General features: G+C 34.9%; 1 protein-coding gene across 3 annotated transcripts in view; it reads right to left on the bottom strand.

The window, feature by feature from the left end:
* Nucleotides 1-14,409, bottom strand: part of WDR26 (WD repeat domain 26) — a 42,834-nt gene that overhangs the window by 26,700 nt on the left and 1,725 nt on the right. For 2 of the 3 annotated variants that reach the window (XM_019920386.3, XM_019920388.3), the window contains exons 2-6: nucleotides 13,307-13,406; nucleotides 13,102-13,206; nucleotides 7,410-7,546; nucleotides 4,974-5,071; nucleotides 3,117-3,273 (exon numbers count right to left, since the gene is read on the bottom strand). In XM_019920386.3, the coding sequence (XP_019775945.1) occupies nucleotides 3,117-3,273; nucleotides 4,974-5,071; nucleotides 7,410-7,546; nucleotides 13,102-13,206; nucleotides 13,307-13,406 (597 nt within the window). The remainder of the gene's footprint in view (nucleotides 1-3,116; nucleotides 3,274-4,973; nucleotides 5,072-7,409; nucleotides 7,547-13,101; nucleotides 13,207-13,306; nucleotides 13,407-14,409) is intronic. The other variant, XM_019920387.3, reaches the window with a different exon arrangement.

A 14,409-nucleotide genomic window follows, 5' to 3' on the forward strand; every position in this document is an offset into this window, starting at 1 on the left:
GATTATTGACAGTCAGTTGTATCTGAATGTCAAGGTGGTATTTAAATTGTCATTATTTTATTATTACTTAAATAATCTTTTAAAAAGACTAATTGACAACCCCTAGTTTATTAAAAGGCTATGTCTTTGTTTTCAAGTAAATTTAAAATTTTAAGATTTGTTAAAAATATCAGTACCTTCCCAAATCAAACTGAAGAAAAGTAGCATTTTAATCAAGCATTTTAAACCTTAACATTTTATAAATCTTAACACTCTATAAATATTTTATGATCCTTTACTAAAAAATAATACTTATAAGCAGCTATCTGTGGAAATATTCTTCCACCGTTTGCTGGTGGAAAAAATCCCACAGAATTACTTAACAAGAAAATTCCTGTCCCTTACTGATCAAATTTCACCAAAAATATGTATGCATGAATTGTGAAAAATATAAATAATATACAATCTAATGAAATTTCTTCAGTGCTGATCAAGATAAAAAAAAGTTATAGTTCATATTTTCATAATCAATTCTTTATTCTCCAGAGATTAAAGAAGGCCGGTATTTAGATTTAAATGCTAAGATTTAATTCCGAAAATACAGTTTTCTAGTTTCAGTGCTAAAATGTAGTTTCTAAAAGGGAATAAAACAAACAATAAAAAATATCAACTTTTATTTTGAAGACATTCAGATGAGTCAGGAACACCAGCAATTACATAAAATTTAGGTTCTATTTTCCCAGTTCAGCAATAAAGGGCACAACTCACTCTAAAGACTATATATACTGACTTAGTTAGTGCCTGACATCTATCTCCCCACTTAGTGTCTCCCCAGAGTGAAAAGTCAAGGCTGACTCCTTGGAGAAACTGGGTAGATGGAAGCCTTTCACTGAGAGAGGGAATTCAATAGGAAAAACAGACTTTGCAGGGATAAGTGAGAGGAGAGGGAAATTCTTGTTTGAGATGTTGCACTTACGGTACTTGAGTAATATCCACATTGTCGTATTAAGGTCTAAGGCTTAGGAGATAGTTCTGTAGCTCTAGCCCAGACCTAGGGGTCATTAGAATCATGTAAGTATAACCTAAACAGGAAGAGTAGGGTGAGAAAAGAAACATAGTTCTGGAACACAAACTTATTAAAGGGACAGGGAAAGCGGAGGAGCCTCTTTCCTGGAGGAGTAGCCAGGAGTAAAACCGAGTCTGGAAAAAGGAAAAGCTTCACGGCAAAGCAGTCAAATGCTATAGAAATGCTAAGATGTAGGTTGGAAAGTAGCCATTGGATTTAATAAAGATGTTGTTCTTTATTAACATTAGGAACAGTTCTGGTGTTGTGTTGGCTGCGTAAACCCTAATACTACAGAGATCTGAAAGGTGAAGAAGTAGTAAGGAAGGCAACTATTTTAGGAAGTTAGCTCTACGGCGCGGGGCCGGGGGGCGGCATGGGCAGTAATAACCAGGAAGAGCACAGAATCAAAGTTTTGTTTTGTTTTTAGAAGATTACAGGGAAGACCTTCCAATCGTCAATGGTTATTTCTGAGGAGCAAGAACTCTTTCATTCTTACGTAACACTTCAGAGTGCTTTCTATGCAGGTTTATAGGAGTTTGATCCCTGATCTGAGGGTTGGAAAAAGTCAGACTAAATACTGTCCATCATTTACTTTCACAGGTACTGGTATAGAAATTAAAGCACTTAAGAAAAATGTAGGTCATGTGCTCATAACATTGCAGTTTCCAAACAGGAAGGCAAGCTCTCAGCTTACTGACACCTCCTGAACCATGAAGTCTACCATATATACCTTTCAATGTATTCCACCACCAATAAATTCATGAACCAAAAAAAATTCGGGTTCACAATCGCCTTAATTTTAACATTGATCTCAAATTCCCTAAAGGAACTATAAAATATGAAACCAGATAGCCTTTTAATCTATTATCTCCTCCTACCTCTATTCAACTTAAACGAAAAGAGTTAAAAATTCTCTTAAGCAAATCAGAGAACAATGTTAAAGAATAACAAGGGATAAAGGAAAAAAGATCTCTAATCACTTTCTTTAAGTACACCACGTAATTATCCAATACTTTAAGATAACTAAGACTTAAGTAATTTATGGCCAATAGTTCAATTATCACTATTTTTTAAATTGCAATGGGGGAGGGTGAAGTGAGAATCCAACTACATTTAAAAGTAGTTTATGCCCAAGTAAACGATGATCTTAAATCGCAGTGCATGTATGCACACATATATGAGTTTTGTAGTTATTCAGAAATTCCTTGTTTTTCCAAAGCTCTCATACTTATACATTTTTGTTCTTCCTATGCATGTTATTTTCAGTAGTTCTCTGAGGATATTTGATAAAAGAAACTGAGCATGTGCACTGCAGCTGTTATGTCTGGTTCACCAGACCCAAATAATTTTCTTCCTGGAGTTTGAAAGATTTCACAATTTGTTTTTCAGTATCTTAAAAATTAAAGCTCTGCTGAAATTTTGGAGATCATTGTTCAAATAGTAGGGACTTTTTTACTCAAAACACTCCTAACATCTAAAGTGAAGCCCGAATTCTTCAAAGTTAAAATTATGTAGATGGGTAGGTATGATAAAACCCAAACCAGAAAGTTAATACCTGTTGCTCTAAACATGTCTAGTTGAAAGGTCACTTTCAACTAAAAAGCAGAACTTTCATTATGAAAAAAGTATTTCCATGACCTTTACGAGCAGAAAATAATCTGGGCTATAGTTAAAACAGCCATAATGTCCAGGAAAAAAAAAAAAATCACTAAGTGATCTCCGGCATCCAAGGACAGTAAACACTTCAATCACTGGCATTCTTATACAGTATCACTTACAAATTCTTAAAAAAATGGCCAGATATAGAAAATGACCAACCAAACCCACAGGCAAATAAAGGCAAAACAGGCTTTGCAGCTTCAGTTCTCAAGGACTGGTTTCCTATATAAACATATACAAATTTCTCTTAATTGTCAACTTCAAGAGTTCTAGCTGTACTTGTGAATGCTAAAGCAAACATGAATTGTTTTATGGTGACAGGATAAAACTCTAAAAAAACATTTTAATAAAGTTCATAAGTGAGACCATAAAAGGTTAGCCTACTTTAGAATGTAAAAAGTTTTTCTCTTACCTACTACAAACATGATCTATAAGCAGAGACACAGAATCTAGATTATTATCAAGTTTCGTATTGTGATATAGGCACCGATCCCTTTGTAGTTCCACCGCCTGCCGCAGGAGAGTTTGTAAACGCCGTGGAGGAAGCATCACTGATGGTGGTAAATAGGCTTTAATAGAAGATATTTTTAAAAAGAGAAATAAAAATTAAAATTAAAAAAACAAAACAGTTTACTTTTATTTAGGACATCTGACTCATCTTCTGCTGTACTTGCCCTTACTGTAATAATACCATGCCCTTAAATAGAGCAGTTCTGGGCGACATAACATGTAAGCTTCATGAATATCTGTCAGCACCTACAGCTAGGTTGCCACTAGAATGGAATACACTTGGGCAGGAGGGCTTTAATTTGCATGTGGATCCCCTAGAACAACAACAACAACTCAGCAAAAAATAAAAGGGCACTGATGATGAAAAGAAAATCTAGAGATAACTGTGTCCCAGAGGGAGATGAAGCATCACTGCAAGTATAGGAAAAATACCCACTTAACGAAGAGCGGGCCAAAATGTTGGAACAAGTTCCAGGTCCCATCAAATTGCTTCTAATGCCAAGGATAGTGTGAAAATTCAGGGAATATAACTGGAGTTTTGATTATAGATACCAATCTATTCCAATCCTTCAAGGCTTACACCTCCACAACCACATGGTCTTCTGATTCTTAGGATCTCCACTCCCACCTCAACATGAAAACACAGAATATGGTATAACCACAGAGGGAAAGATGGTCTTTCATTATAAAGATGTGGCAAAAATGAAACCCCTACTCTAATTTGGAAGTTATATAAAATATTTGGAAGGAGGGTAAAACATTTTACCTAAAGAAATCTGTGCCTTACTGTTGAAATCAACAAAAAACAGGCATACCTCGGAGATACTGTGGGTTCAGTTCTAGACCACCGCAATAAAGGGAACGTCACAACAAAGCGAGTTACAAATATTTTTTTGGTTTCCCAGTGCATATAAAAGCTGTGTTTACACTACATTGTAGTGTGTTAAGTGTGAAACAGCATTATGTCTAAAAAAAATGTACAAGCCTTAATTAAAAAATACTTTATTGCTAAAAAATGCTAACTATCATTTGACAACTCAGGGTTGCCACAAACCTTTAATTTGTAAAAACTGCAGTTATCTGCGAAGCGCAATAAAGTGAAGAGCAATAAAACGAAGTCTCCCTCTATCTAAAACACTTGTGGCTTAAAGCTGTGGTTTACATGTTTTTTCCTCTAACCACAGCATTTCTCCCCCAAACAGAATCTTAAGCGGAGCATCACTACATAAAAGAAATGAAAGGAGACTTGCTCTGGGACCAGCATCCTGTTACTGACTCCTGAAGTTAGCTTCTTAGACTCCATGGTGGAATTTGAAGTCTCTGGTTTAAAGGGCCTCTTACACTGACATATATACACTACCAAACATAAAATAGATAGCTAGTGGGAAGCAGCCGCATGGCACAGGGAGATCAGCTCGGTGCTTTGTGACCACCTAGAGGTGTGGGATAGGGAGGGTGCGAGGGAGACGCAAGAGAGAGGGGATATGGGGATATAAGTATACGTATAGCTGATTCACTTTGTTAAAAAGCAGAAACTAACATAAAAATGTAAAGCAATTATATGCCAATTAAGGTGTTTAAAAAAAATAATAAAGACCTATCAAAAAAATAAATAAATAAAGGGCCTCTTAATGGATTCCCCCTCACTCCTCTTACATAACCACTTGATAAGAGTATGTCTAGACACAAGTCTTCCTAATTGATTCGTAGTATCATTTCTAAGAGAAAATACAGAAACATCAAAATTCAAGACTCTTACTCTGAAGTTTGTCCAACAGTTTGGATCGTGAAGCTGTTCCTTTGCCTTCCCATTCCGCTTTTGCACGTAGGTCTTCTGCATGGCTACACATCAGATACCTAAAAATATGACAGGAGAAAGCACCAAATATCAAACCCTTTTCTCTGAATTAAACATAATTGAAAAGTACTGATTATACTTTGGATATCTAGTTCTTACTAAGAAATATAAATCAGGAAGAAATTTCTACAGTGGACCCAATTCATTAATACAACCTGGCACCTGAATATAACAATAGAATAGTAGATATTATTGTTATGCTATCTATTAACAAAATGCCTCCTTATATTTACTGTTATGTATCATTATACATATGTAGCTCTTATTGGGTGCCAGGCTCTGTTCTTAACTAAGCACTCAACATATATTAGTTCGTTTTATGTTCATAACAATCCTGTATGAAGTAAACACTATTATTCTATTTTTACAAATGAGGAAACAGAAAGCTTAAGTAGCTGGCTTAGGGTTAAGCAGCAAAGTAGAAAATGAACCCAGGCATTGTAGCTGCAGAACTTTCTCTTAACCAGTATGCTAACCTAACTGCTCCTCAATAAACAAAACGAAACTAAAAAAAAAAAAAACCTTCAAAGATACTCATACTCAGTTAACTAAACAAAAACAACATACCTTCAAAAGTTTTTCATAAATGCCACTCAAGAAATGGTATAATTGGATAATCATCCTTGTGTCATCTTGTGAAAGGTACTGAGATCCCAAAGCAGAATATTTGGGAACTGTTTTATTACTCACTATATGTGCCGAAGGAGGCATAAATGCTAAATTCATGGATTCTGGAGAATACATGAGGGCCCCCTGCTGGAAGTGTGACCCTGACCTGGTTCTGGCTCTTCTCAGAAGAACAGGCTTTAAAAGTAAAAGAAGTGAAAGAATTATTCAAACCTGGAGATTAGACCTGGCAAGTAACTCTCCTGCTATTTCGCCTAGTACTCTGGTCTCAGACAATCTGTTCTTCTCATTTGTAACAAGGGTATTAAGTAGGGTAGTGAGGATTAAATAAGAGGGAGTATATGAAGTACTTGGTCTACTACCTGGTATATAGGTAGAGCTTGATAAATGGTCATGTAAGTATCAGAAACCTCTCAGTTAACTTGAGTATCACCACCTCCTTTTCTTAACTGCATATTGCATTTAGCATATTACATTTAGCATCTAAATAATGTAATAGCCTCTTACCCAACAGCAGAACTACTTGTTCTCTTGCTGTTTACTAAATATATAGTGCCTTAGCTGATGAGAACTTACTTTTTAATATGTAAGTAATTACACTCACAAAACCCCATAAAAGAAGTTGGACAATGCAAAAATTTGGCTTCCAAAATAACTTTTGGGGAGTTATTATCAATTTTACGAAAAATCGTTTACTTTTAGAATTTTCCAAAAGTTACCCATGGTTGCTCTGCTCCCTTTTGAAAATACACATTATACCCTAAGGTTTCAAACGCGTGTCTGTTTATGGGAAGTCATGTGGTATAACTCAAAGGACACTGGACTAAGAGGAAGAAACCATGTCAATTCGACATCTTGTCATTTCTGGGCCATTTCCTTACGTGAACAATACTTGTCACAGTTAAAAGATAAAAATGCAAGGATGAGGTTTAAGTGTTTTGTTGGAAGAAGTGGGTAGAAGGTCTCACCGTTTACGAAGATGAGGAAAACGAGAGGAGGAGCAGGTTTGTGCGGGCTGGGTGGGTGGAGGGACAATGGGAATTAAGCATTTCTGTTCTCAACACGTAACTTTGAGATACCTTTTAGACATCCAAATGGAGACTGTCAAGTAGGCTATCAGGTATATACACTTTGAGTTCAGATGAGAGGGTAAGTTTAAGAGCCACTGGCATGTAGATGGTATGTGAAGGCATAGTATAGAATGAGATCACCTAGAAGGTGTGTGTAGACAGAGAAGGGAGGGAGGTCCAAAACCAAGGGTTTGGGCACTCTTAACATTTAAGGGATCGACACGAGGATAAAATGAGATTGTGTCTATGAAACGCTTAGCAAGGACCTGGTACATGACAAGCATATGTTAAAAAAAAAAATGTCTGTATGCATCAACACTAGAAACTTTATTGCTTTTTTTTAATAGAAGATTATGCCACAGGGCTTTTATAGAAGATCATGAAATGGCATTTCACTGTTAATACATATTTCTTCTCCCTTCACCCACTTAAGCATCTCTCTATTTCAATATGGAAAGCTTCCTAGGATGACAAAAATAGTTTGTACACACATAAGTGAAATTACCCAGACAAATATTACCCAAGAATTTAGCAATACTCACATCTTGGGAAAATATTAAAAGAAATGCAACTTTGGAATGGTAACCTTGATAAAAATAGCTCCTTCCTCAACCTGGAGCTAAGAACTGAGCTTTCTTACCCACTAAGAACATGAATGCGCTCTGTATTGTATTTCAGTGGCGTCAATTCACAGCGTAGAACTTGAAGTGCCTCCAGGACCTTGCCATCCTCCAGGTATTCCAGGTACTTCTGCTGCAGCAGCAAAAACTTCATCCTCTGACATGACAGAAAGCAGCAGTCAGGGGAAAAAAGTTGATGGAAGTTTCAGAAAATGTTTGTGCCTAAACAGAACAGTAGAAACCATTCTACTATGCCCTTTAAAAATAATTGTTATAAAGCTTTAAAAAGACTCAAAATATTTTGATTTAATAGGGTCACAGCAGGTTAAATGTGACCCTATTGCTCCATTTCACATATTAATAAAAGTCTGCTTTGAACAAATAATCTCAAATTAGAAAAGATCATTAGTGACCAAGGCATCAACACAGGAGAAAATTAATTCTGCCCTCAAAACATTCACCTAGAATTTTACTTCTTGCGTGAAAAGCTAGAACTATTCCAAGTATTCTAAATTTGCTTTTTAAAAAGTCTGACTTCTATAATGGCTGTTGGGGGGTTTCATGCAACAAGTTTTAAAAAGACAGCAGAAAAACCAGTTAATGGAGGAATTACTTAAAGGCCACAATGTGAAAGAAGGACTAAGTAGACCAGAAAGCAGAACTGGAGCCACTGGGTCAAAGTTACAAAGTGTCATATTTTGGCTTATCAAAGGTAAGAAAAGGTGTCCAGCAACTGGATTAGAGGCTGGTGTGCAAAGTACTGAGTTTCCTATGACTAAAGTGGACAAGCATGAGCTTGATGGACTCACTGTCTCTAGGTGGCAATAAAGGGATGCCATCGAAGGCTGAACAATCGAAGGTTGAACTCAAAGGTCTTTGTGTATTGGTAACTATCTTGATGCATTTCACTATGAAGCACAATTATTATCAACTCTTTTCCCCCAAAAGGACAAACCATTTCCAGCTTATTGTGAAGCCCTTTCACATTTAGTTTTTTTCTGAAATGTGTACAGCTTTAATACTTTTAATGTTCCTTTACTCTGTTACTTTACTTTTGACTTGAAAGTGATCATCGCAGTTTTAGCAGCTTTTTGCTAGACAAAAGAGCTTTTACGAATATTAAGCTTGCAATTTCTTTTAAACCTTAAACCTAATTAAAGACCACTGCTTGGAGGGACTCATTTATCAAATCTGTTACTTGTGGCACTTGAGCAAGTCAACTGATGCAGGTAGAAAATTTAGTAGACAGGAAATGTTAGTCATACTTAGAGATTCCAAGGAACATAGAGGTAAAGATTCCAAATGCATTCAAAAGAAAACCCCAAATGACAGCCTTTTCTTCTTCATTAAGATGCTTACTTTAAAAGACATTAAAAATAAACTGCTGTCAAAAATGGTGTGGAGAAATTATCGTTTATTCACAAAATTAAGAGTATAACGAATTGCTCTGTAAGATTTTCTTTTAGGGAGTATTGGGGAGGCACGCATAACCTACAAGCTTATAAAAATCGTTTCTAGAGAAAGTAAACCAAACAAACCCTCCCATGTAAGTTAGGCATACATTTAAATACATCTTTTACAAGATACATTGCTTATGTTTGGTAATAATCGAATCTTAAATCGATAGCTAAAGAACAAAAGAAAAAATTTCAAACTAGGAGGTAAGCTCCTATAACTAGAAAAATTACACTTAACAAATTTTACACGTAAAGTTAGATTTACTAATGAATGTTTCGGAAATAGGTTACCGAGATGCCCTGAAAACACGTTACTGCACATGTAACCTAACGTTAAACTCTAGATGTCAAATAAAAAAAATACTTTAAAGTCCATCAGGTGACAAAAAACAAAAGACTAAATAGAACAAAATCTAAAAATCAAATATTCAAAGTTATTATGGATATTCTCACCATTTTATCTTCTGAAAAAACTTCAACTCTTTATGAAGAGTTCATATACTTCCATTTATCAATATAATGTTAAGAGTTTCACTTTACCTAGGATTTTTGAATCAAACTTGAGTATCATTTAGTTGCAGAATTTTTCTGTTTAAATGCCATTGGCAGCATGTGTATTTAATTTCTTCACTGAATTTTCTTAATATTTGGGAATCTGGGGGAAAATTCTGTCTGTTTTTATTCAGGGCAAGTCTTAACTTTGGGGGTATCAATCATTAAGTCCTATGCACGCCACCTTCCCCATTCCAACGTGTGTAGGGACAGTGCCCTAGTTGCTATTTCCTATTTCCCCCTTACTTTCCCATCAAGATCCTACTAGAACATGTTACTCTCTTTCTATGGAGCAAAGGCAGGGCAGGAGAGAAGAGGAACGCAGAGTAGAACTTTGAGAGAAGCCAATATACACACATATTTCTGTATATACATGGAATGCTATAAAAGCAGCGCAAGAACATTTCCCTATGAGTCATTTTATCCAGATTAAGACAAAGAATACCCTCAAACAGATACCAATTCCTGGTAGTGTGCATGGCAACTAATAAGCTACTGGCCAAGAATAGCTAGAGATTTGGTTGAGAAACTGTTTATTCTCCTAAAAATCAGTTCAAGTATTCAAGTATTTGACACATATGATAAAGATGGAGAAAGTAAAGCTATATTTTACTTCCCCAAATTTAAAGCACAAAAATGTAAATACAGTTTCAAGAAAATGAACATCTGTCACAAAAGACGTTAATTATGTACTGAAAAAATTTAAAGAATCAGGCAAAACTGAAGTTTGCTGAGGTGGGGACAGGGCTTTACTATGGGTTTTTTTTTTTTTTGAAAGATCATGAACTTCTTAAATGAAGAAAAAAAGAAAACAGGTTGAGATAATAAACTCTCCTTTGTATCCTTCCCCAACTCCTAACTAGACCTCTGTAAGAGATCATTCCTGATCTCTGAAAAATGTTTCAGCATCTTTGGGCCTAGCAGTAATTTTTTCTCTTTTACTATCTGATAAAAACTTGAAATTGGTAAGTGACTAGGTAGGATAGTTTGAAAGATAGATAGTGCACGTGGTAAATCCTGCCGTTGTCCCCCATCACCCTACCCAATATTTGGATTTACTGTTTCCTCCCATATAATTATACTGAACTCAATGTGAAGCTCTGAAACTCAGAAGTTATGATACACAGGAAGTCTGGTTATCAAGGGCAGTTAGCTCCTAGCTAACTTAGCAGTGGTTCTGACCAGCTCTGAGATAAGGTTATAACCAAGTTATATCAATTAAATCATGACTCAGAGGAAAGTAGAAATGAATTATATTTAAACCATGGTTTTCAAAACTCCTCCCTATTTGACTTTAAAATATACTAGTAAATTTCTGTAGATCAATATTTGAACACTTTTGTTAAGCATGTTTCTATTCTATTAAAATAAGAATCAGACATTTTTAGACATGTAAAAGTTTTGTTATTGATCTCAAATACCCACCCAAATTCCCCAGACATGGCTAAGAATATCTGAACCCAAACTAAAATATGTTGATTCATAAGCTCAGCTTCCAGAAACTCTGGAAAAAATTCTGCTATTCCTAGTATCATTTGACTAGAAACCATTTAAAAATACGGGGGTTGAAAGGGGGGAGTGGATTGGGTCAATAGAAACATTCAGGTTTAAAAAAGAAAATACAACTTTAGTCTAGACTAAGTTATCAAATGTGTCTGGGCATACAATTAAAATAATTATGTTAAACAAAAGCCAAATAGTTGTCTTCTAAGGTATTATGACAAATTTACGTTTACATTAGATTATCTTCTGGAGATGGAGTGGGGGAGAGGAGTAAATCTAAACACAATTAGGTGAAAAAATGCTGACCTGAATCTTTAAAAGCAATTGATTCATTAATGTTTAAAGTGAGATAAAGTTGGAATCCCTTTCTGTGTATAAATACCTAAACAGTTTGATGATGTGAGGCTCAGCCAGAGATTTAATCTTCATCTCTTATTAGATCCTAGAATGTTCTACAGACTGAACAGGCTGTACAAAGAAAGGATTCCTCCTTATTATCTACAAAGACGATTTCTAATGAGATAGTTATAATCTAAACCCAATACACAAGCCTCAAATTACTATAAACAAATAAGAAAAAAAGTGTGCCTAATTAATAATTTTTACTGCTAAATTACAGATATAATTTGGATGAAGCTTAAAAAAGGATAATGATCCTTCAAGAAATCACACACTTATTTTAAAATAGTCCATGGGCAAGTTCTCTACTGTCACCATATAAGCAGTGTTAACTTGTCCAGTGGGAAAGGAAACCCAATTCTTATTTTGGCCTTGTAATTGTCTTTATATTAGGGTCACCTTCCATTCTGTCAGGGCTAACAATTTACAAAAAACTGCCCAATAAAAATTTACTTAGGTATTTTTTTTTTTTTTTAAAACCCAAACATATGGGTTGGGGAAAATTTAATTACTAGAAAATTTGCAATCCTTTTTTGAATATAGATGTTTAACTTCTGTGTTTTCATTTTAAAAATTTACCATGGAACTGATTATTCCATGAGTTACTATTGAATCAGATGCCTGATAATAAGTTAAAAATTTTAGTATTTACGGAAAAAAAAAACAACCCACAAAACACTAGAGCGTCAATTTAACTGAATCCGTATTTGTTCATATTGGTTGCTCCTTTAATTCACCTGAAGTCCATTCTCTAGGATATTTTTGTAAACAATTATATTAAGAATTTGAAAACTCTTGTAATTAAGATTTTTTAAAAAAAAACCCCAAAACTGAAACAGGAGAGTCTATTAGGTCTATACACAAAGGCAGTAAGATTAATGTTTGACCCAATTAAAAAAAAAATCAAAATGTAACAGGCATTTACTAATATTTAACAAACAGCTGATTTCCCTACTTCACTTCCTATTTGCCTTCTGTCCCTCCCCCACCAGACAGGAAACTGCTTTTGACAACAAATGAATCAGCTAGAAGTTAAAAAGCCAGCAGCCAGCAGCTGATTCTTCATGGTTTCCAATCACAAGGACTTAGGAAAAACTCATCCCCTCCTCTCCCTCACCAACATCTACTGAAGAATTAAAGCCTATTAGTATAAAAGATTCATTAAGATTTATGAAAGAGGCTAACAGATTAAACTACTAAACTGATCTTGTCAGGAAATAAGGCCGGTAAGCAGAGCCCAATGGTCAAATTTGCATACTAAACCTCCACCAGAGTGATATCTATTATACAAACTTGGACACTGTCAATTCACACAACTGGAATGCAAGAATGGAAAATGGTGAGCACACCAATGGAGCTGGTTTGAATTAACTACAATTCCCAAAGATTTGTTTTAAAAAAAGATAATGAATGTGTCAGCTACTTAAGGCTATATGGATATATATACACCCAAACATGTTTTCTTTACCAGCACATTCAGTATTTTAAATAATAAAAGTATAATTTATTCCTGATTCTATAAATATTAAACTCCTATTAACAGTACCAAAAGCATAAAGATCTTTCAACATAATTTAGCAAAAGCTTAATTTATAAACTCAAAGGTTCAAAGGACACATTTACTAAACATGATTTTAAAAATATAAAACTCAAACTTTAAAACATCAACACTCATCCTAGTTTACAAGTTTAATTATTTGAAAGTTAAGGCCTTATCTTTTATAAGAGGCAGAAGCCTAGAGTTATCAATAACCTACTAAAATAAGCATAAATGTGAAACTAAGAACAAAAGTGTATTTACCACAATTATTCCCAACAACGTTTGAGAGATTTCAAGTGCGCCTCTTACCACAATAGCATGAGGAGAATGCACTAAAGGCTTTAGTTCATTCAGGTCATTTTCTGCCTGCAAAAATTGGTATAAGAGAAAAACAGAAATGTCACAAAATGCACATCAAATATACAATTTTAGCAGCAGTTACACAGCTCTATATGCCCTACTTTACCTTATCCCAGTCTCCTTCCATGACATGATTTCGGAATTTGGTAGCAGAAGGATGTTCTAAACGACATCCTGACTCTTGCATGAGGAGATCAACAGTCTGGCTGCAGGAGAGATACAGTGTAAAAAAGACCTGACCAACTTTAGGGTTTACTCTTCCAAATAAACTACTGTCTATGAAAACAGTTGCAAAAGTTCTTAAGCTAACCTCATGATGAAGGAAAAAGAAATAAATAGCTTTGATGTGCTTGGCTAAACAAACTTGATTTTTAAACTGCCACCTAGGTTTACATCTAGTCAAGTCAAAAACGTTCTTGAAACCAGAATCAAAATAAATTCTTCCTCCTTTTCCATTTAATGTCTTTAATGAAGTATAAAATTTCTAAAAATGTGTTCTAACCAACCGGTTAAAAAAAGTGAAAAACCATGATCTACATACTAACCACGTTACTACATTTGGAAAGATAAAAACTGTTAGTTACATACAAGGTGATGGAGATGACCTGTATTAGGTAAAAGCCTTACATCCAGATATTATGTTTGCAAAGAAATTCTAATAGGTCAATCTTTAAAACTGAAATAAATCCTGCCTCAAAAAATCATTCGCTTTCTCTCTATACTAAAAATAGCAAATTTACTATGGTGTAGGTTCCAAACAGTCACGAGTTATTTCCTCCTGCTGCTGTCAGCTTGCTTCTTGTCTCAGTAATATGTTCTGTTAGCATTTAGGAAATGCTTTTCCTTAGGGAACAAAGTGAAATCTTCCTTCGATATACTTCTTTCAGAGCTTAAACGATTCACCACATGTGGTTTCTTCCATCAGATATTTTGATATCTAAGAATCTTTAACAGTCTTACATATTTGCTTATGTTTCAATGCTTTCTTATTCAGCTCCATTTATTTTTCAGCAAAAAACAGTGCAATAATCTGCCTGAGAATCAAAATACTTATGTCACTTTTAAAAAGTGCTCTTTTCTCCCTCTCCCCAGAACAAATCTATAAATCCAAAATATACTAAGAGCTTATTTTAATCTATGCTTTGAAGCTGGAAACTGTTGCATGTTGTTCTCTAGTCTTAATTCTCTCTGGTTCTGCTTCACCCTCCA

The sequence above is a fragment of the Tursiops truncatus genome, chromosome 1, assembly GCF_011762595.2.
Source record: "Tursiops truncatus isolate mTurTru1 chromosome 1, mTurTru1.mat.Y, whole genome shotgun sequence".
Taxonomy (NCBI): domain Eukaryota; kingdom Metazoa; phylum Chordata; class Mammalia; order Artiodactyla; family Delphinidae; genus Tursiops; species Tursiops truncatus.